At 39.1% G+C, this 24526-nt stretch overlaps 1 protein-coding gene across 1 annotated transcript in view; it reads left to right on the top strand.

Annotated features, from left to right (window-relative positions):
- The window catches only part of pcxb (pyruvate carboxylase b), a 249787-nt gene that overhangs the window by 203475 nt on the left and 21786 nt on the right, over nt 1–24526 (top strand). The window contains exons 17-18 of the mRNA XM_081348433.1: nt 3840–4084; nt 15396–15575. Of these exons, the coding sequence (XP_081204559.1) occupies nt 3840–4084; nt 15396–15575 (425 nt within the window). The remainder of the gene's footprint in view (nt 1–3839; nt 4085–15395; nt 15576–24526) is intronic.

The following is a 24526-nucleotide window of genomic DNA, read 5'->3' as shown; positions in this document are numbered from 1 at the left end:
CATATTATGTCGACAAAACGATATTATGATATAACGAAATATTATGTTGAAATAACATTATTATTAATAATACATCTTTTAGAATATTTGATTAAATGCTGATTGTTGCGCTTGTTCAATTTAATAAAATTAAAACTTTAATTGTGATAATTCAAATAATTGAAAATTAAATATTTAGTGGCCAAGTTTTGCTAATTTATTATATTATATGCCTATTGCCTATATTAAGTAGGTCATATTAAGACAAGGCATATATTAAGTTATTTTAGCTGTTATGAGAAAAAATAAATCTAACGAAATCTAAAATCTAAATCTAATAAAAAAAAAAAAAATTCTAACGCCAATTCTACATGCCAGAATAAAACCTGATTTTTGAACAATGCGTAACGCCACTCGGCCTGGTGTGCCAAAACACTACATTTTAAACTTCAATGTTTAATTCAAAACAATCTCAAAACGCGTTGTGTCATTTTTTTTAAAGCAGTAGCCAAGCCAATATAGATTAAGGGCATTGAAACCAGGATCTTAACTAAAACGCGTTCCGCGTAATCTCTCAAAATTTATGCCACACTACTCCATGTATTTTTTTTTAAGGACTGCTTTTGAAATCACTATAAATTACTATGCAATTGTATCGCTCACGAGAGCTCTTCATTTATCTAATTCCTCAATAGAATAGTAAAAATATTCAGCGTCATTGCTCCTAATATCGTCTCTATTTTTAACTTTTGATTCTATTTTTTCAGTTCTAAAATTGATTCTTTAGTTCTATTCTGTTGTAGCCTTATAGGCCTATTTATATATATGAAAAATATGCCTATTAGGCTTAGGGTTTTATATTTAACCCACTTACATTTTAAAATACGGCAATTGCTGCTGATTTGCACAATGTCCCTTTGCGCCACCTGGCGGTCATTTCGGGAACGACTTTGAAATGCGGCTGGCTTATTTTCGCCGCGGTGATTTCGCCGCGGCGGCTGGCGCGGCGGTAATAGGCATTCTGGTTGGGCACCATCTGTATGTGTTTGTTTTCCTTCTGCATCTGTAAGTTATTTTTCTTACATTTCCATGTTTTTCTATGCAGTCTTCAAGCCCACCGCTTCCACTAACACTTCTCTCTCATATTCCATCTGTCACTTTTTCTCTCCATCTCTTGATTAAATGGAAAGACACATTCAGACTCACTTCCACAATCAAACCTTTTATCCCTGTGCAAGCTGTTTGTGTTCACTTTTAAATGTCTCTCTGCTTTGTCTTCAGTCTTCTCTTTTTCTCTTTTTCTCTTTCTCTCTTTCTCTCTTTCTATCTCTTACACACACACAAACACACACACACTCACTCTCTCTCACACACACACACACACACACACACACACACAGACACACACACACACACACATTCTTGTACATCTATCTTTGTGAGGACATTTATTGACATTTATTCTCTAGCTCCTTACCCTAACCCTACCCATCACAACTAACTGCCTAATCTGAACCCTTGCCATAAACCTATACCCTTAACCTAATAATAATAATAACATTATCCCTAAAACCAAGTCTTGATTCCCAAATATCTCACAGTGTGATTTTGAATCTCGCATTGTGACTTCATATCTCACAATGTGATTTTTCAATTCATCACTTTATGTAACTTTGTTTTACAATCTGAGCTTTATCTCTCAATTAACTTTTGATTATTCTGAGGTGGAAACAGGCTTCCATACTCGCAGCCTAATCCAAGTTGGTGTTCTATTAGGTGGTCGGCCAGATGGTCTCCCAGTTATAATGTACCCAAAACCCCTCTAAAACCATCAAAACAGACCAGATTAACCACGCTTGGCTAGGCCACCACCTTAGGCTGGTTTAAGATGGGGAGATTGGGGGGTTAAGTGTGAAAGTTGAATGCCACGATTTGTTTTAGAGCCTTGTCTTAAATCTGCTGTAAGCATTTTTCTGAGATTATCATGCATAAAATATCCATAATACCTGACAGATATCACTGAAATAGATGCCTTGGGAAATCACACTTGTCTCTGTGACAGCCCAAAGCTCTGTATACAGCAAAAAAAAAAAAAAAAAAAAAAAAAAACAATTAGAAAACTGGTCCATAATGTACTGTCATTTATAGCTCATGCAAGCACACATACATACATACATACATACATACATACTTCATATGTTCATAAATGCACAGTCATTTCGGGGGCATTTAGGGCCATTTATCTACTGTAGTGACACATTAGAGAATGATAGAGTTTAGCACACAATGTACATTGACATCGCTTAATGGATTGGTTACTATTGTCTTTTGGAGTGATGCGAACCCAGTAGGAACATTATAATAGCAGAGAGCTTCTCACTTATGAAGTGTGTGTGTGTGTGTGTGTGTGCCTGCGTGCGTGCGTGCGTGCGTGCGTGTGTGTGTGTGGAAAGATTACTCTTGTGGCATCAGGCTTAATTAAATCCACACATTGATTATTACAGTCTGACTTTATGCAGGGTCTTTATTGATGGATTGATGGTGTGTTTTGAGATGTGTCAGATTAGGACAGCAATATCAGTCAGTCAAATGTTTCTAGCAAAAGAGAGAGAGCTTCTAACACGACCACTTAAATCCATCTGAAAGGACAGGGTGATTAATTTCACTGAATTAATACTTTAAGCCCAGTCATTTCCATCTTTAATATATTTCTGTCTTTCCTATGTTTTAAAAGACAACTTTACAGATGACTAAGTGACTCTATTCACAAATTACTCTGAGCAGTCACTGTCTTGTTAAACAGATTTGAAAAGGCAGTCTTGTGTCACAGTTTGTGAGAATATGAAATTCATATTATGAACTTGGAATAGTTATGGTTAAATAATTGATATAGCCAAGCATGTGACCTGTACTTAATTTGCATGATTTTTGATCATTGCATTGCTTGTAAACATCCTACACTTAGTCTAAAAAAGGGATAATGTACAATCAATACAGACCTCTAATCTGCATAGGGACGATCATCACCGTCTGGCTGACTGTACAGTATACATTTTCCTGCTAATTATGTGGCTACTTACCAAAGAAATAAACAGACATGAAATATTGGTTATTTTTTCTATGTAATACGAGAACCAGCACCATTATCACAGCAGAAATATGTAGGAATTATTATTATTATAATTGTTTTTGGACAATGGTAACTTTTACGGTCAAAAATATTTATCATATTATAAATTAATTACATATTTTATAATATAAGAATGATGTATAACATTTCATTAAAAAAATAATAATAATTAAATATCGAGCATTCCAGAGAGCCATGTAATAGAGCTCAACAGTGCCTGTCCACATTTTACATTGCGTTGCTTCCAAAAGATTTTTTCTTTCCATTAATTTTGACACCTGGGATTTAAAAAAAAAAAAAATCTTAACCAGCTTCGAGTTGATATTACAAACTTTGATTTGAAATAAAAACAAACAAACAAGAAATTCAGACAAAAAGACAATACAAAAAGATATATACAGAAATATAAGTAGTTAGAGAGTAAATTTGCAGTGCTTCATGGGAGTGGGCAGTTGTTGTAGAGTTCTTTTAGCATTTTGTTCACTGCAGTTTTATGATTGGTCGACATTTCTCTGCTGGATCATGTGCATTGTCTTCACCAGCAATCATGCTGTTAAACTTTTTTTCTTTTCTTTTTTTTTAACTTTGAAACAAAGGGGTATGTCTTTTTTATTGAAAATTGGTGTCTTATAATAATATATCATATTGTTTTAATAAGCTGTCTGAAATCATATGGCTTATTATATTACAGTGACATTGCAGTGTTTGTAACACTTCTCCTGTCACACAGGTGTTTCTCTGGACAGAGTGTTTGACTACAGCGAGTACTGGGAAGTGGCTCGTGGTCTGTACGCTCCTTTTGACTGCACCGCCACAATGAAGTCTGGTAATGCAGATGTTTATGAAAATGAGATCCCAGGGGGCCAGTACACCAACCTTCACTTCCAGGCCCACAGCATGGGCCTCGGTAACAAGTTCAAAGAGGTGAAGAAAGCCTACGCTGAAGCCAACAAGCTGCTGGGAGACCTTATCAAAGTAAGACCTCCAAAAATCTCATTTTGATTCCAAATGTGTCACCATCTCTCTCTCTCTTTCTCTCTCTCTCTCTCTCTCTCTCTCTCTCTCTCTCTCTCTTTATTTCTTTCTTCCCTCTGTCCTTCTCTCCTCCTCCCCTGTTCCACATACTGAAGAGTGTCCTTGAAGGCCAGTGCGAATAAAGTGACTTTTCTATTGGATTTGCTGTCATTTAAATTCCACAAGTATATAATCACAGCTCTGTAATTTTTGTTCCTGTTGGTTCAAACCTAACAATTAACTTAAAACATAGAAATTATCTACAGTGTACCCTAAATTTTGCATGTAGACTAAATAACAATTTCATTGCGGGCACACTTCATTCTTTCCTCTGTTCACATTAAAATAATTACACTTTACAAAATTATTTTAGAGACGTTGGATGGATATTTCGATTCAATGGGATGAGCTGACGTCCTGTCACCATCCATAATCTCTGTGACTAACAAGAACAACTTCTGACACTTTCTGTCAGAGGAACAGTGTGATAGTGAGAGTTCTGGTTATCAGCTGATCTGCCATATAAACTGATACGAGCAGTCAGTGTCACCTGCCAATGTTGGCTTCTGCTGTGTTACATTCTGTCTCCTAAGGCCAAATAAACCGATCAGCTGAAATGTGTCTGGCATCACTTTGTAAGCCTGTTTATCGGTCCAATGGCGGTCTCCAATAATAGGGAAGGTTTCTACTCATTACTGTCTTTCCTTTTACGCAACACAACAAGATTAAATGAAATACATGTATTACCTCGTTATTTCATCTGACTCCATAAATGAAAAAGGTTTTAATGATATCTGAGCATCAGCGAATGAGCGAAAGTTTGATTATTCTTTTTAACTCTTTAAGTATATTTGACCCGTTCCAGATTAGGAAACTACTGTATGTCGCTCAGAGGTCCTCACGTCTTTTGTTTAACACGGGTCTCACGTTCACAAGCTCATCAGTTTTGGTCACCAAACAGAGGTAATTGCTATATACAGTACCTGAGATCAGTCACATTCACATTTACACAATCAAAGATACTTTGGTATAGCCCCCATGGAATTGCAGACACTTGAATTTAACTTAACGTTTTCTTCAGTAGAGGTATGGCCACTATTACAGATACAAGCTGACCAACATTACTTCTCTTATAAATCTTTGGATTGGCCATGCCGTGGTTTCCCACATACACTTATATAAAGTAACATTAAATAAGACACATGCAAATTTAGATTGGTCAAGCAGCATTCGCTGTTCTAAATGAAAATTCACTTCTTGTCTTTACAAACCAAGTACACTTGAATTGATGTATGCCAAATATTAGTCGTCACTAATCTGATGCAAAACTTGCGGGAACATACGAATCCGTTTAATCTACTTGGGAAAACAATTTCAGAGTCAGTCAGAATAAAATCAAATGTTTACAATTTATTGACCAGGAAATAGAACAATAATTCAAAATCCAATTCATAGAAAAAAATCAGCGGTTAATCAAATATAACAACAACAATTCGGAAATCGAGGAATTATACAGTAGAAATATTTACCTGGCAACGAAAACTACACACAGCGATCGTGTGGGAAGTCTACCTACAGACTCCTCGAACCTTTTGCCCATTTTCCTTATAAACCCAGATAATTCAGTATGCTTACCAAATGGTGGTGTCTGTCATTATACTTAGATTTTGGTCCCCTATTGAGGGGTTCACAACTGTGAGATCAGAATTTGTAATTGAATGGGTTCTTGTTTTACTTACAGGAGGTAGTTTGAATGGAGGATCTGGGGGAGGGCACACTTTTAAGGGGCACTTTTAAAGCTTCTTTTAGCTTTTCATTATGGCTGGGAGATGAGACCATTTTACCAGGCGCACTGAGACACTTTAAATGATACCAAACATGCATACCGTAAAACTTCAAATAATAGCTGAGTCCCAAATAGACGCCTGTCTCTTTTACACGCTTGGTGTGGCTACAGGTTTGGATAAATAAAGGCCAGTCTCAAATAGAGACCCGGTCTGTTTTTTAGTTTCGGGTTGTATTTAATCTTCTAAAACCCGTCAGATCGTCTGTTTAAGCCAGTTCTATGGAGCAGATTGCGCACGCAAGAGAGCCCTGCGCATCTGGGCGGGAGCTGTTAGGCAGGCAGAGTTAGCGGAGGCCGCAGAGGGAAGTGGAGGAGAGCGATGAGGAGGAGGAATTCGCCAATGAACTTGTAGTTGAGGATCGCGGTGATGATGATAGTGATGAATAAAGGGTCCTTTTGTGATTGCAGTTGTTTTACAGTGTAGCCTTCATTCTTTCTTGTTGATGTGTTTCTGGCAACTAGTTCATAGGCTCGATGGATATTACCGGTAACTTGTATTGTTCAGCCCATGGCTGTCACATCGTTTCGTTTTTTTATGCTGCCTATAATCTAAAGGGGGTCGCACACCGTACGAGAAGCGCAGTGCCGCATCGGGTCTATGACAACTCGAGGTATCGCACACCGGACGCGCACTTTGTCAGTTTATGGCCTGCAATATAGTTATGTTTAAGGATATTATGGAGTTAAGATCATGTCTGTACTATTTTATGATTGTACTGTACAATTAAAGGTAGGGTAGGTAGGAATTGTCTAAAAAACATATTTTCCAAATTTGTTTAAACTTTATTTATATATCAATACATAATTAAAAATGTAAGTACTCTGAAAAAGAAAGTATAAAAATCGAGTGTCTGTAGACCTCTCACGACTGTTTTAAAGACAGCTCATTATTTCCATTCACTCCACCCCCTCCCTTCTGGGCTCCTTCCAAAGCCACGCCCCCAAAACACATGAACACGCGACTCCGACCGCTGAGCTGGAAGACGCATTATTTACCTGAGACAAGCGGAGAGGAAGGAGCACAGTGCATGTATTGACATAATGTCAGAATCACATGTAATAAAAAAATCTAACTTTATCATTATGAATATAAACAAATAAGATGTATTTTAGTACTAACTATCAAGCTAGCATATTGATATTGGTAAAGTTTAAAATATATATTTTTTGATTCGCTAACGAGCTAGTTATATCTATAAGGCAAAGCTAAAAACAGGTTGTATTGATACACGTTTTTCCATTACCATCAGTTACACTGTGATGAAGATGAATTTCGTGTAAGATTCATAACATATATGGTGTTCTGCATGTAAGAGTTTCCATGATGAAAGCATTGTTGACTCTGATGAGGACTAACGTTACACTCCAGAGACAAGTACCGCATCGTCAGCTCGAGGACAGGTCCGGGGTCGAGGGCGAAGCAGAGGAGGTCGTGCAAGAGGCCGTGCAACTAGGGTCCGAGGATATTGACACGCGTTTTATTTCTTTGTTTATCCAAAGACTTTTTTTTCATTACCTTTTCTATTACTGTCTTCCTTTTTTGCCTTGTTTGCCTTCGCTAACTGCATATGCCGGTAATGTGAATTTTGATAGCTCTTTCTCTGCCATTGTTTTGCTATTCCTAGGTTCCGTGCCTCTTGAATTCCTCAAATCAAACGGGTTCGCGCAAGTGGGCAGATCCTGTGGCAAAAGGGTGGTTGCCATGGTTGCGAGAGTGACAGTCGCCTAAGCCAATCCTTTGTTTCGTCCCGAATGGAAATAATGCGCTGTGTTTAATGCAGATTAAACGGTACAGAGTCACTCGATTTTTATACTCTTTTTTTCAGAGTACTTACATTTTAATTATGTATTGATATATATATAGAAAGTTTAAACAAATTTGGATTTTTTTTAATAAAATTCCTACCTACCCTACCTTTAAATACAATCGTTGCTTAGTCTGCAGTCTGAATTTACTTTACCTCAGAGCGTCCGTTAACTGAATGAATTGAGAATATCACCTGAAAATCCGATAACATCAGCAATATTCATTCAAGCAGCTGATTTCTGTAAATGAATGTAAAACTGAATGTATATTGCAGCACAGGGTGAAGTCAGTATATACATTAAAGACGATTTGAGATGATGTACACTCATAGAGAATAATGGGTTTGATTTTTTAAAGACGTGGCGCTGCGCTTCTCGTCTCGTCTCCCCTTTAGACATATGAAAATATAGTAGGCTAATTCTGACATTAAATGATTTGTTTAAACACAAACACAGATATGGTATGCTCATCTCAACACTAAATTAAAGGCCTGTCTCAAATACAAGCCGGTGCAGTTCGGCGATTTGGGCTATTATTTGAAGTTTTACGGTAGTTATTTTTTGTACACACTTAATATTGCATCGTTTTTTTAGTGAGCTTTAAGTGAGGAGGAGAAGAGAGGGGGAGATGGTGAGGAGCTGTAAAAGTGAGGTGTAAGCTGCACTCTGTGGTGTGTCTCGGATGTTGCTGTTACATATGCAAGCGAGAGTTCAAATGTTAATTCTCAGGAGAGCCTTTAGTTTTCTCGAGGGGTAGCCCAGACTTGCTGGCACCCGCCTTACACTTGCTTCAGTGTTTTGCTCAATGAAATCAATTATTGGGTTCTCCTAATAGAAGTTTCTGTTTACCTCCATTGTACCTCCATTGTTTTTCTGTCATTGCATTCCTGCCTGCACTCGTTTTTGTTGTTGTTTTTGTTGTTGTTTTTGTTGTTGTTGTTGTTGTTGTTGTTGTTGTTGTTGTTGTTGTTGTTGTTGTTGTTGTTGTTGTTGTTGTTGTTGTTGTTGTTTTTCACACCATCTCTCTCCAATTTAGCTCACGGGTTGGGGGGAAATGGGCTAGAGTTTGGGATTTTGTGGTGATTCCATTTACATTCCTTTTGCTATTGCCATCTCTCTCTCTCTCTTTCTCTCTCTCTCTCTCTCTCTCTCTCTCTCTCTCTCTCTCTCTCTCTCTCTCTCTCTCTTCTCTCTCTCTCTCTTTCTCTCTCTCTCTTTCTCTCTCTCTCTCTCTCTCTCTCTCTTTCTCTCTCTCTCTCTCTCTCTCTCTCTATCTCTCTCTCTCTCTCTCTGCCAAGGTATGTTCAGAATGGCATGCCACATTCTATTTTTAAAATGAAAGTAGTTTGCTTATGCATTATTTATACTTTGTACAGTATATGAATTGTCTTTATTCATGGAATACCTGCATGATCTACATTTTCCAGAATTTTCTGTTTAAAACGAATTAACCAGGAGTGATAAGATAACAGTAAAGTGACACTAAAGACATCAGCTGCGTGTTCACCGTCGGGCCAAACCATTCTCGTTGCTTAACCGTTCCATTCGGTGCTGATCCGGCCCAGCCGGTACGGATATGTTTTAATTTGGTTTAACAAATGCGTCAGCTATTACTTTGGTAACACCAGAGTTTACAGACATTATGAGATGTAAATATCTACACACTATGAAGGATGATTAGATATTTCTTTTAATTTTATTATTAACTTGTATTTGCGTCTCTCAAATAGCACACTTGGCCAGCTACAGAGAAACAGACAAGTGATAAATCCTGAATGGTGACATCACTGCACGCATTTTACCAGCACTGTTAGCCAAGCGTGCTGAGAATTCCGGGCCGAGAACGGTTTGTAATCTTTCCATGCCAAACCAAGCTCAAGTGGAAATACAACTTCGGCCCGATGGTGGAAATGCGGCTATTGTTAAAGTTTCAAATAAATGCTGTTCTTTTTCTATTCATCAAAGAATCATGAAAATATTTTATCACTGTTTCCACATATATATTTCAACATTGATAATAAGAAATGTTTCTTAAACACCAAATCAGAATGATTTCTTAAGTATCAATGGTCAATCAATGATCAATCAATCAATCAATCAATCAATCAATCAATCAATCAATCAGTTCTTAAGGATCAATCTCAGGAATACATAAAAAAAAAAGAAATACCAAACAGTTGTAATTGTAATACTATTTCAAATTGCAGTTTTTACAGTATGTTTAATCAAATAAATATAAATAAAACATTTAAAAATCTATTTAAAAATATTTACATAATAGGCAGCAAAGTGTATATGGTGCATAGTAAGCATTATGATAGTTTTCCATTCTGAACACAACCTTCATGTCTTGCTCTTCCTTGCTACCCAGTTTGCTGGTACACACACCAACACACACATACACACACTCCTCTAATTCCGTTTCTTTTGAAGCAGCAGCAAGCACTGACACACACAAACCGTTCTCTTGAGTTCAAAGCTCTCTCTGTCCATGCCGATGGCCAAACAGATGTACCCTGTCAGTTAGCCAGAGATACCCTGCTCATAACACAGGAGAGAGTAAACACTTCTAGACCTGTGTGTGTGTGTGTGTGTGTGTGTGTGTGTGTGTGTGTGTGTGTGTGTGTGTGTGTGTGTGTGTGTGTGTGTGTGTGTGTGTGTGTGTGTGTGTGTGTGTGTGTGTGTGTGTGTGTGTGTGTGTGTGTGTGTGTGAGCAAAGACTGAGAGACAGAAGCAGAGAGCGACTGAGATGTACACAGAAGGGATTACTGTACGTCAGAAAAGCAGTAAGAGGAGACACTGACGGGCTTTAGGATTGCTGTGTGTGTGTGTGTGGTTGTGTTTGATCCCCTCTTAATCCCGTCTCAGTCTCATCTTATAACACTTTCCCCGACAGCCTCCATCACAGTGGCTTGGCCTGACCGAGTTTTGCATTGTGTCTGGGTACTTAACAAATCCTCTACTTAATTAACAACCCATTGATTTCTCTCTCTATTCGAACTAAAGGCAAAAGTTGAAGGATTTTTCAGTAACTTACGGCGGCTTCTTCATAATTTTAATCTTTTACAAGAAACATGATTTATTTTACTTCATTTTAATATGAAGTATTAATTATTATTATTTAAAAATGTATACTGTTTATTTATTTTGCATGTTTTGAAAAACGCTTTAGTACAGTCATCCAGGTGTTCTTTACCAAATGAATTGATGAAAATTTATTATATAGACAGTATAATAATTCATATAATTAATATAATCTTTTTGTCACCTGTTTCCCAGCAAGTTGTGATGCCATCGTGTGCAATATTGTTGGTTATTTAGCTAAACAGGAAGTTAAGTGTACGTATCATCATGATTCATTAGAAAAAATAAAGGATAAACAAAACAAAATTTTGAGAGAGAAGACCTTGCTGCAAAATCAGTCATTATTTATGTATGAATACGTTTGAATATGCATATAAACAATTAGACTAATGGAAATGAAATCAAAACTGGCTGATGATGCAGAGACAATAGCTGTATGCCACAGATGGGATTGTAGGGAGAGATGAAGATGGGAAATATAACAGGTGTGCAATGAGGATGATGAAGGAGACTCTCACAGCAGAGTAGCTCACAGTGCCTTTTATGTGTTGAATTTCATATTTACATTTTGTACTATTCATTGATAAATGCAAACTACCGTTCAAAATGTTTAAGTTTGGAGTCTGTACTATTTTGTTTTTTTATTTTATTTTTATTATAATATTTTTACTTTTATTGAGCAAGTATGCATTTAATAGTTTAAAATCTCTGAATCATCAGAAAATCCAGAAAAAAAGTGTATCTAAGTTTAAAGCGGCACAACTGTGTTCAACATTGACAATAATAAGAAATGTTACTTGACCACCAAATCAGCATGTAAGAATGATTTCTGAAGGATCATGTGACACTAAAAAATATGAGGATAAGAGACTTTAAAAAAAAAAAATTAAAATCTTACCAACCCCAAACTTCTGAATGGTAGTGTACATTATTATTATTTCACAATCTGAGTATAGGTCATTATTCCCATGTCTAATGGTTTAATTGCATTTCATCCAACCAATTCAAAATGTTATGCCTGCATTCTTTAAAACAACATAGATAATTCTTGAAAACAACATAATAAAATAGTATCCCACATTTAGCACACAGTAATTGAAAATGTGAGCAATACCCACACTGCAGAATAGTATTGTTACTATGTTTTTCTTTATTCTTCTAATTTCTGAACACAACCAAAGTCTCAGACATAGCAGGAGTTCTCCAGCTACCATGAGTCTTTAGGATTTGATTTAACATAAGCTCCAGTGTCTTTGACTTCAAATGACTGTGGCAGGATGAAGGAAACGTTCATGCTTAATTTAGTGAAATCACATTTGATTATCCAGACAGTTAAGTTTTCCTATTACGGATAGTCATTTCTCTATGAACAGTATTCCCTGGCTGAGATTTCTGAAGCAGAAGAATTATGCAAGAGTCACAGGATTTTAACATTTTTCAAAGAAGTTAGCCTATTCATGTAACGGTTTGTAATGTTGACATTTATATGCATAAGAAGTTTTATAATTAGTCACATTAGGGTTTGGAGGTCCCTACTGTGTCATCCAATACAGTCCCAGCGGTGCTATAGAGTCACTCAGGGTTGTTGCTAAACCCTTTGCTCTGAAAAAGTCTTTGTACATGTCATGTCTGTGGCTTTGTATTTAAACAAGGATATTACCCTTGCATAACCTTTGTAGGAGTCTATTACAAAACTTAATCCTAAATGTCACTCACATTTCTTTCTTTCCTTTTTTGACCTATTCCCAACCATCCAGTTCAGAGTGCTTACAGTTTGTTAGTTTTTTTTAATACTATGTTAATACAATGATATCCTCTGAAATACCTTGGAGTGCAATGTTAAATTATAACCACTACTATGGCACATATCAAAATATTTGATGCCATCACTGTACCACAGTGGCGAGGCCAGACATTTTAAAGTGAGTGGACCTTGGCAAAATAGGGTGGACCAATGGCTACAAGAGCTGCTTGTGGTCTCAGCCAACCCAACACTTCAGCACAACTTCTCCATTCAGCTAGGTTTGTCAACCATACTGTAACTCCTTCCAGGACAGCCAGGAATCTTGGAGTCGTGATTGATGATCACTTAAGCTTCACAGACCATATTACTACAATCGCCTGGTCCTGTAGATTTGCTTTATACAACATTAAGAAGATTAGACCCTTCCTATCAGAGAAGGCAACACATCTCCTTGTCCAAGCTCTTGTTCTCACCAGACTGGACTATTGTAATGCTCTTATAGTGGGCCTTCCGGCATGTACTATCAAGCCTTTGCAACTGATCCAGAATGCAGCAGTGAGGGTGGTCTTAAATAAGCCGAAGAAAGCCCACGTCATACCTCTTTTCATCAGTTTGCACCTGCTGCCAATAGCCGCTCGCATCAAATTCAAGGCACTGATGCTTACCTACAAGACAACCACTGGCTCTGCACCAATATACCTAAACTCGCTAGTTTAGACCTATGCGCCCTCCAGAAGCTTGTGTTCTGCAAGTGAATGACGCCTCGTGGTGCCATCCCAAAGAGGCACAAAATCACTCTCAAAAAAACTGCCCGTATCTGCTGGTCTAGGAACAGGTTTCTCTGTAATAATAGCATATTGGCAATTTGGCAAACGACCCCATGCGTATCTGTGTTTGCGCTATGGAGAGTTTTCTTGAAGCAGTGGACAATCAGAGGTGCTTAAGTTAGAATCCACTCACCGCTCAAAGCACCAGAGTTTATATCCAGTGCTGAGTTCAATTCTTGCAAATCCTCTCATTATAACAAACAATAACATTTTTCATGCTTGACCAACGGCCATGTACACATTGCAAAGTCTTGCGACTGATATCTGTTAAATTCATGTATTTATTATTGTCTTTTAGGCCTGTCTTGCATGATTTTTTTCTCTTTTCGCACAAGTTTTGCTGTACATAAGGTATTATTTCCACAGAGCGCTGTACTATTTATGTGAAAGAAAAATTGTGTGACATTTATCTTTTTATTCCTCTCTTTCTTCACCCCCTGTGTGGCTTCCCTCCTCTCAAATCCTCATGGATCTCTCATTTCTATACGGTTTTCTTTCTCACGCTCTTGTTTAGTTTTTTTCTTTAGTAATTTTCTATAGAGGATGTTTAAAACAGATTTGAAGTATTGTTCTCTAATTATTTTGTGTTGGTCACATTTAAAGGAATACTCCACCGTCTTTTCATATTAAACTATGTTATTCCCTTAACTAAGACGAGTTGATACATACCTCTCTCGTCTCAGTGCGTGCACTCAATCGCTCTGGCGCGCGGCGAAACTTTGTTCACTCAGTTCATTCAATACGGGCCAAGCAGAGAAGCTACCAAACACCTCCACGGTTTCCCTATTTAAACACAGTTACTCGCGTAGTGTAACTCGACCTAGGACGGTGACACAAAACAAAACGTTGCGCTTTTCTAAGCGTGTAAAATGGATAACTATATTGTATGGCGGAATACCATAGCAAGTGCTTGTAAGCACTTCGTCTTGGCGGAGTAATATCTTCACCAGAGGGAGCGGGGGCCGGTGAGAGGATTTTTCACGAGTGAAGATATTACTCCGCCAAGTCGAAGTGCTCATAAGCACTTGCTATGGTATTCCGCCATACAATATAGTTATCCATTTTACACGCTTAGAAAAGCGCAACGTTTTGTTTTGTGTCACCGTCCTAGGTCGAGTTACACTACGCGAGTAACTGTGTTTAAATAGGGAAACCGTGGAGGTGTTTGGTAGCTTCTCTGCTTGGCCCGTATTGAATGAACTGAGTGAACAAAGTTTCGCCGCGCGCCAGAGCGATTGAGTGCACGCACTGAGACGAGAGAGGTATGTATCAACTCGTCTTAGTTAAGGGAATAACATAGTTTAATATGAAAAGACGGTGGAGTATTCCTTTAAAGGAATAGCTCACACAAAAAATTAAAATCACTCAACCTTATGCTGTTTCAGACTTCCTTTCTTTCATGGAACAATAGGTGTATCCTGAAAAATATCCTGAAAAGAATGGGCAGTATTATGAAACTGAATAGAAGTACATGAAATTGGCCATTTATAAGACTTTGTAAACTAATCTTTCTTTTGATGCAGATCTCATTGAACCCTTTGACCGGTATATTCTTCAAACCTTTTTCTTTTGTGTTCTATGGAAGAATGTAAGTCATACAGATTTAGAACAAATGATGACATAACTTTCATTATTGGGGGAACAATCTGTTTTGACCTTGTTTTGATCTGACCTCTCCACAGATCAATTCCGCTTTTGATTTCCTAATTTTTTTCTAGTTTGTTTTTAAAGTTCATGTTTGCTTTTTGGGGTTTGTAGCAGTGTAATGTGAATTGATTATTATGCTTGATTTGTCTGTATAATCGTTGGTAAGCGTTTCTAGCTGAGGGGAAGAATGTTCAGCTTGTGGATGTACAGTTTATTTCCCATTGAAATGTGCTGTAAGAGTTTGTTTTAAAAGTTCCCAGAAAGGAATAGCTCTATTTTGTATAAATTCTGTGTCTCTATCTCACTTTGTTTCTCCAGGTGACCCCCTCGTCGAAGATTGTGGGTGATCTGGCTCAGTTTATGGTGCAGAACTCTCTCTCTCGGGCTGATGTGGAAGAGAGAGCAGACGAGCTCTCCTTCCCTCTGTCTGTGGTGGAGTTTCTGCAAGGACACATTGGAATACCACACGGAGGATTCCCTGAGCCCTTCAGGTCAAAGGTGAGATCACACTGTTTATTGAAAACTGATGTAAAAGTGCAACAGTATTTCTCATAGAAATGTTCCTTGGAGAATTCAGGGTTTTTTTTGTCATTACATTCAGTCATTTAGCAGACAACTTTTATCCAAGGCACCTAGAAATGTGGACAAACACAAGCAGGGTTTTTATTATTATTATTATTATTATTATTATTATTATTATTGAGAGTACTGTTGAGAATGACAGTGGCTTTGTTTTTGAATAATCTCTAGCCACACATAGAGAGAAAGAGTGTGGGCGATGAGAAAATGAAAAGGTGAGTGGATGCTATAGAGATAGGCAGTAGTGAGAGGCAGTTCCTAAGATCAAGAGAACAGCTTTGTGTGAATCCATCACAAAGTTTTTGCATATGTGTGAAAGACAGGATAAGAGACTAAAGGCTGAGTAAAGCTTGTCACTTGCAGGTTCCTTGTCACTAGTGTCTGTGGCGTTTCCTCCTCCTTGTGCTGAAAGACTTGCTGAGAAAAGAAACCAGACTGATCCACTATATTGCACAAACACATCTACAGTATGGTCACAGGAGAGACTTTTGCTTTATTTTTTTAAATGGAGTTGTCACTGAGGAGTGAGGACAGACTTTTTGCAGCTTTTGCTGTTGAGGGCAAATTAACTTTGATTTCCTATTTCTCTGGCACCCACAGAGACAGACAGACAAACCCTTTTGAAGCACTCTGAAGTCCAAAAATGAAAGATCAAAAGCTGTTTATCAGCACTGGCAGCATTTCCCTGTAATAGAGCTCAACGTGTGGCCTCACTGTAAAAGAGAAAAATAGACAGAAAAAGACAGAGACAGATTTTACCATTTCACATAGCGACTTTAATTCTGTGTCTTAGTAGGACAGATAAAAATATAATAAAGTCTGAATGAAGTCAATTAAACTTTGTAAGTCTGACTGACATTTGCAGACTGCTTTAATTAACCTTTTCTCACACAGAACCATGAGGTCACTTACTTTAGCTGATATTTTTGAGTAGACAAAAATGACTTACTTCTCCACCAGGCAACAAGGATATTTCTGATATTCCTGTCTAAAAGTGTGATCATTGACATACATGTTCCAGCAATTACAAAAAATCCAACACATATACTTTGTGCCTAGCTCAAGTTGCTAAGTAATTAGTATTAGTATTTATTAGCTTTATAGCTACAATATGACAAAAGTACAACGTCTCGGTTACATATGAAACCCTAGTTCCCTGAAGAGGGAACGAGACGCTGCGTCGAAACGCTGTGGGAATGCCTCTGCATGATTGCACCATGAAGCACATATGGAACCAGTCCAATTGCGTGACAGAACGTCATGTGATGCATCGACTAGGAAATTATAAAGCACACCTGAACCAAACAGCGTCTGCTTCTGATAGGCTGAAGCAAGTCGATCACGGGCATTCCGGGAGTATGGCAGGGTGACGCAGCGCCTCTTATATACGTAACCGAGATGTTCCTTCTCAAGGGAACTCGAGCTGCATTGAAATGCTGTGGGAACGCTAATACCCACGCCGCCATAAGAGCAAGTGTCCGTCTGTGCGCACATCTAGGCGAAAGCACCTGCGCCCCTGGATTGGTGCAGCCATACTCCTGGCTGAAGGCTGACTGGCCGATTCGTAAGTGAGATGGCCGTGACCACCCACTTTCTCATCCTCTGCTTAGATGCCAGGCACTCCTTTGTGGTTACCCCAAAGCTAACGAACAGTGTTCAGACTTTCTGCACAGTTCTATGGACGTAAGCATCTAAGGCCCTAACCGGCACAGCAGATAAAGTTTCTCTAGGTCTGATGTCCGGAGGAGGACAGAAGGCCTGCAGTACTCAAGGGCTTACAGTATTAGTAGGAACCTTAGGAACATAACCTGGTCTTCGGGTGAAGACACCCCTTACCATACCAGGAGCAAATTCCATGCACGAGGGAGGTACCGAAAGTGTTTGAATGTTTTCAATTCTCTTGAGAGATGAAATAGCGAAGAGAAAGACATTTTCAGAAACTACCTCAGTGGGCTTGAATGGAGCTAGGGAGAGGCCTTCTAGTACAACAACCAAGTCCCATGTCAGCACCCTCGTGCGGACTGCTGGCCTCAGCCTCAAAGTGCCACAAAGGAAATAAGTTATTACAGGGTGTCTCCCCAAAGATACTCCACTCAAAGGTACGTGGTAAGCAGCTAGTGCCGCCACGTACACCTTCAGTGTGAAGGGGGATAACCCTGTGGAGAGGCGCCCCTGCAGGATCTCCAGCACTGCACCCACTGGGCAGTTAACTGGGTCCAGCTGGTGCTCTCCACACCAGGAAGTGAAAAGTCTCCACTTCAAGGCATAAAGTTTCCTTGTGGATGGAGCTCTGGAGTGGAGAATGGTCTTAACAACCCCAGTTGAGAGACCAGAACTTATGAGCTGGGCCCCCTCAGAGGCCAAGCCCACAGTTTCCACAGTTCTGGACGGGGGTGTAGGATCCACCTACTCGTCTGACAGAGTAGGTCCCTCCTGATTGGAATCTCCAGAGGAGAGCCTTCGAGGAGAGACACTAGGTCCACAAACATATTCGGGCCGGCCAGAACGGGGCTACTAGCAGTACACTGACCCCATCCTGGCGAACCCTTCCCAGAACTCCTGGGAGCAGAAGAATCGAGGGAAATGCATACAGACGTGACCTCGGCCACGTGTGCACCATGGCGTCCAACCCTAGAGGGACTGGATGACTGAGTGAGAACCACAGTGGACAATGTGTGGTTTCTTGGGATGCGATCAGGTCGGCCATGGCTCGACCGAAGTTCTCGCAAAGGAGCTCCACCACCTTGGGGTGGAGTCTCCACTCCCCGGGCCTCGGCCCCTGCCTCGACAGGATTTCTGCCCTCTGATTTAAGTACCCTGGCATATATCGCTCTCAACGAAAGTAGCTTCTCCTGGGCCCACAGGAGGATCTGGTGAGCCAGCTTGTATAAGGGGTGTGATCGCAGTCCCCCCTGATGGTTTATATAGGATACCACCGATGTGGCTCCTCAGGTCTGGGAGGAAGTGTTTCAGAGCCTGGAACACCGCCAACATTTCTAGACAGTTGATATACCACAAGAGATGATGGTCCTGCCACAGACCTTGGGCTGGGCGACCACTCATGATTGCCCCCCAATCCGTGAGGGGAGCATCCGTCGTTAGCGTGACGCAACAACAAGGAGCTCCCAGCACAGGGCCCTTAGGACAGGAACCAAGGTTCTTTCCACATAACTAAGGCATTGGCGCGTGACCTTGATCATGCAGAGCGGGTTTTTCCCTAGGGGAGAACCCCTTGGTCTTGAACTACCACTGCAACGGTCTCATATACAACAGGCCGCAAAGTAAATTGTTGGACGCTGCTGTCATCAGACCTAACAGTTTTTGAAACTGCTTTACATTGGCTGGCCTACAAACGAAGAACACAATATTGGTACGCTTCGCCCCCGAAAGCAAAGCTCAGGAACTTTCTGTATTGTGGAAGGATGGATATGTGGAAGTATGCATCTTTTAGATCTAACGTGACAAAGCAGTCCTCGGACCTGATTTGTGACATGACTTGCTTAAGAGTAAGCATCTTGTTTGTTTTTTTTTTTGTTTTTTTTTTATTGAGCTTCCCTACAGCGCATATCTGAAATCGGACAAAACCACCCCATCCTTTTTTGGGACCATGAAGTACCTGCTGTAAAACCCGGACTCCCTGCTGGGTGGAGGAACCCGTTCTATAGCCTCCTTTTGCAGAAGAGCTTTTACTTCTAGTTCCATAACCAGAGCCTGCTCAGGGCCAACCACTGTGGGTAGGACCCTACCTGCAGGACCCAGCGAGATATATTTGGTAAAAGTGTCCAATCTGCCAGAAGATCTACTAAGGATACCAGCCTCTCGAGACTGGCCTCTGGTATATTTCAAACAACAGGCACAGTGCCCTTAAGTGATGCACCGGCAGGGAACAACTGGCCTGACCGAGCGAGCAACCCTCGGGTAAAAACTCACTGGGACCCTCTGCGCCCCGGCATTAAGGTGGGGTTGGCAGACCAGCCCCCTGAGGGCACAGAGGAGAGACAGGCACCGTATAATGAGGTGGAAACCATCATCCCCATGGAAGGGTGTACCCTCAGAAGCCCGACACCACTGGCGTCAGGGCTTCTTGGCCTACTTAGAGATAATAACGATCCTCAAATCCGTTTTACTATAAGTACAGATATTAGAAAGGGCACGAAGCACTCGGCGCGTGCCCTTACCATACTGTAAGTATGGATTTTAGAAAGGGCACAAAGCATTCAGCGCGTGCCCTTACCATAAACATGGATTTAGAAAGAGCATAGTATTTTATACAGCTAAAAAAACAAAGATATTTATTTAAATTTCTCAAAATTAAATAAAACCATAAACATAGATTTAGAAAGGGCACGAAGCACTCGGTGCGTGCCTTTACCATAAACATGGGTTTTATAAAGTGCATAGTATTTTATGCAGTTATTTTAATTTCTCAAATTTAAATGCAGCCAATAACAAAGTATTTCATAGTCTGAATTTGGGCTGTTACGATGTTAGATTTTTCACACCATGGTTATTGTGGCCAAAAGAATTCACGATATATCGCATATATATTCATCGATGTTGGTTGGTGTAGTTATCAGTCAAATTCATTTTTGCTTTGTTTATATAGTTTTTCTTTTTTACCCAACGAACATGAGGATACTGATAAACACAAGGCACATGCATTTTTACTTGTCGCATACTCAATCTATGGCAAATTCTTGTGAAGGAAGACAAGCATGTGAACTTTATCTGGTTTCACACTGAAGCGAAACACTGTCTGAAGGTTTCCTGAAGAACTGAAAAGCTAAATTCCTATAAAACCTATTGTTGCGCCGGCACCAATAAAGTCATGCAGATAGCAGATTTGAACAAAAAAATCAAGTCCAAATACAAATTCAAAAATAAGATGAGTAAAGAAAACGGGGTTCATAATAATCACCCTTTATTAAATATATGAACACAGAAACACCCTGTTAACAGGTTAATGTCACGTTCCCCATTCCATGACTAGTAAAATAATAGCAATTTTCTCTCTGTAAAATGGCATAATCCGCAGGGTGATGGACACTGAGATGGGTAAAAAACTCCAAACTCAGGCAGCATGAAGTCAAGACATTGAGGATGCTAAATTGCGGACAGATTTTTGATATCTCGAACGGTTTGGCCGTGGCAAGGAAATGAATTTATGGCGAATAAGGGACACAGGAAGTGTGTTATAACTTCAGCATACATTATCTGATCTTGATGAAACTTCAGCAGTGTGTTCGTTGTGAGAGGCCGAACACAAGGATGTGACTATTGTGAGTCAAAGTTATAGCGCCACCAACTGGCAGCAGGAAGTGTGTCACTTTCAAAATGCTTTGAAATCACTCTCTTATTTTTACCCAATTTGCTTCAAACTTTATGTGTATAATGTAGACACACGGCAGATGTAGACCTGTGAAAGAATTATTGATATCTTAGATACTGTTGCCCAGGCAACGCATCAAACTTTAATATTCTTTTTTGATGCTTTTGAGACTCTTAACATACTTGAAATTGCATGAAACTCGACAGACACATCACACTTATTATCCAGTAGACATGGGCAAAGTTTCAGAAATGGGCGTGGTGAGGGGCTCAGTAGCGCCACCTTTAGTCAAAAATGGGGGCTTAGTTTTACCTAGAATCACAAAACTTGGTATGTATATTGTTCTTATCGAGCCGGACAACTTTCTAATTTACACTTATTAGCTCAAAGCAACAGAAAGTCAGATATTTTGGTTTGAATGTGATTTTTTGGAGAATTTTCTCTCTCTCTCTGTCTCTGAGTGTGTGAGGGGTGGGGGTGATTTGTCAGTTGAGTGAGATTTACTTTTTCATTTGTTTTTCAAGGTTTCTGGGGCTTTTGGGTCCCTAAACGTGCTCGAAAACTCTTGAAACTTTGCACACAGGTCAGAACCCGCGGCCATCAGGGCGGGGCTGAATCTGGTAGCCGGGCGTGGCAGGGGGGCTCAACAGCGCCCCCTTGAACGGGGTTCTAAAACTTGGTCCATATATCAAACACGCTTGCATGAATTCATTTGAAACTCGGTACACATATAGATCTCATCGGGCCGAACTACTTTCGTGCTCTTAAGTTTTACGCCAGCCCAACAGGAAGTCGGCTATTTAGGGTTGTTTGGAAACGCTTGCTGTGGAATTTAATGTACTCCTCCTAGGAAATACATCGATTCGCCTCCAAACTCAGTCAGCGTGAAGTCAAGACATTGAGGATGCTAAATTGCGGACGGATTTTTGATATCTCGAACGGTTTGGCCGTGGCGAGGAAACGAATTAATGGCGAGAAAAGAGAAACACGAAGTGTTATAACTAATGCATACATTAACTGATCTTTATGAAACTTCAGCAGTTTGTTCATGGTAAGAGGCCGATCAGATGGATGTAACTATTGTGTGTCAAAGTTAAAGCGCCACCAACTGGCAGCAGGAAATGTGTCCCTTTCAAAATGCTTTTGACAAAAGTGGGGGGGGGGGTCGTTTTACCTACAGTAGCACAACTCAGTACGTATGTTGATCTCATCGACCCGGACAACTTTCTAATTTAGAGTCATTAGCTCTGACCATCAGGAAGTCAGATATTTTGGTTTGAATGTGGATTTTTTGCAAAATCAGCCTCCAAAAGGCACTAAAAGCCTCAAATCTTCTAAAAATGTATATTTTATACCATTTATTTCTATATAAAAGTATACAAATATCACAACTAAACCCATTTTATTCTGTTTTTAAAAAGAATTTTATTCTAATTTTATTCTAAATTTTAAAACAGTAAAGTAAAAAAAAATTTCAAGTCATACATACATAGGGCTATACTGCCCTCTTGTGTCCAAAAGGACAAAACTTTTTACCAGCTAGGCCAATAATGTATTTAAATATACATTTATTAGGTATGTGTCTGAGGATATTTTCCCACCGGTTAATCGACGTGTGTGACACGAGCGGGTGCTTTTAAAACGCTAATATAAAAGTGAAAGAAAAATACGGACGTCCGCACGGACATTTATAATGGTGCACACACAAATCACACACACGTTGGAAAGAATTATGCTTTTAAACAACACTAAACCGCCATTAGATGTTGCCAAGTGACCGTCTTAATGAGCGAGTCATTGATTAATTCGTTCAAACGATTCGAAATCCATAAACATATACAGATCCATAAACATGGATCCATAAACATCCAATCCATAAACATTAACAGATGTTGATGGATTGATCATTCAATCTTTAAGTCAACCAATTCGTTCAAAATGCTGAATCATTCAGTTATGAGAAAACACGTTCCTGTGAGATGCGTTCTTCTGTGATCTTTGTTTAACTATTTTCGCTGCTGAAACAGAACAAAAACAGTCAATATTGTATCTAAAATGTAAATGACTTCATTTTAACTGTTAATATCCTGTTGTATGAAATCAATGTCACAGTTTCAATTGTGATTGTATTCAGGAAAAGTTAGGTACGGAGAGCGAGCGATTTCAACGAAATCAGAACTAAACCCATTTTATTCTTTTATGATTATTATTATTCAATTTAAGAATTATGTTTGAGTTTAAAAAAAGCCAGAATGTTTTAGTCCAAAAAATAAATAAATCATGCCATGGATTACTTGAAATTAATTTTTTTTATTATATTTATTTTTTTCGTTTTGGCTTTGTTTATAGTTTATTTTTTATTTTTTATTCTTGTTCCGTTCGGAATATCATTACATTTAAAGGATTTGTTGTAGAATATTTTGAGTGTATCATAAAATCAGAATATTCTCTCGATTTAGTGATCCCCTACTTATTATTTTATTTTATTTTTTTCTTTGTTCTAATCAGGTCAGGCAAGTAAAATTATCTGTGTCTTGTCCCTTAAATTTATATATATATATATATATATATATATATATGTATGTGTGTGTGTGTGTGTATATATATATATATATATATATATATTAGGGCTGTCAAAGTTAGCGCGTTAATAACGCGTTAACGCAAAATCATATTAACGGCACTAATTTTTTTAACGCACGATTAACGCAGCGCGTATTTTCTGTTTGACCCGTGACCCAACCCCTAGTTGGAGAAATGGAGATACACAGTGTTGGCAACTTAGCGACATTGCAGACCCCTTTAGCGATTTTTTTCCCTTCAACAAAGCGCCCAAACCTTATTTAGTTTCTGAGAATATACCGGTACCGCCGGTAGGCTACTGCTCTCTCAGCACGCGCGCGCGCCTCTCTCTCTCTCTCTCTCTCTCTCTCTCTCTCTGCGTCTCACGCGGAGGAGCAGCGCTTTAATTCAGTTAAACACAGATATTATGTTGCTTCTCTAATCTTACAAATATAGCCGAAATCAGAGCACGGATATTGTCCTTAGCTTATGTGTATTTGATTTCACCAGACGACGGCTCGATTATCAGAATTTTTGTGCAGATTAACGTCTTGGAAGGGAGAGCTGGTTATGTTTATTTGGTCGCGTTTCAGTCACCATTTCAAATTCATTCCGTTGTTTGACAACAGAAACAGTAAAATATACGTTTTATTGAGAATTTATTGAGAATTTAGCTTCATCAAAATGGGCACAGAGAGAGACAAACTACAATGTAATAATAAATGCTAAATGTACATTTAGCATTTTCAGAAGAGCTGCCCTGTCATGCAAAAATCTAAACATTTTTGTGTTAGTAAATTGCTCAGTGCAAAGAAAGAGAAGTAATGGGAACCTGGTATTTCTTTGTTCTTTCTAACAAAAACATCTATGACCTTTGAAACATGTCTGTCTTCATGCTATATTGACTATGGTTTCAATAATAAACATACATTTGCATAAAGCATCTATATTTATTCATGCCCAAGTTGATTAGAGTATT

This window comes from Scardinius erythrophthalmus (genome assembly GCF_964197995.2).
Source record: "Scardinius erythrophthalmus genome assembly, chromosome: 2".
In the NCBI taxonomy this organism is placed as follows: Eukaryota; Metazoa; Chordata; class Actinopteri; order Cypriniformes; family Leuciscidae; genus Scardinius; species Scardinius erythrophthalmus.
The sequence above is the reverse complement of the archived record's forward strand: the minus strand, read 5'-3'. Positions and strand labels throughout refer to the sequence as shown.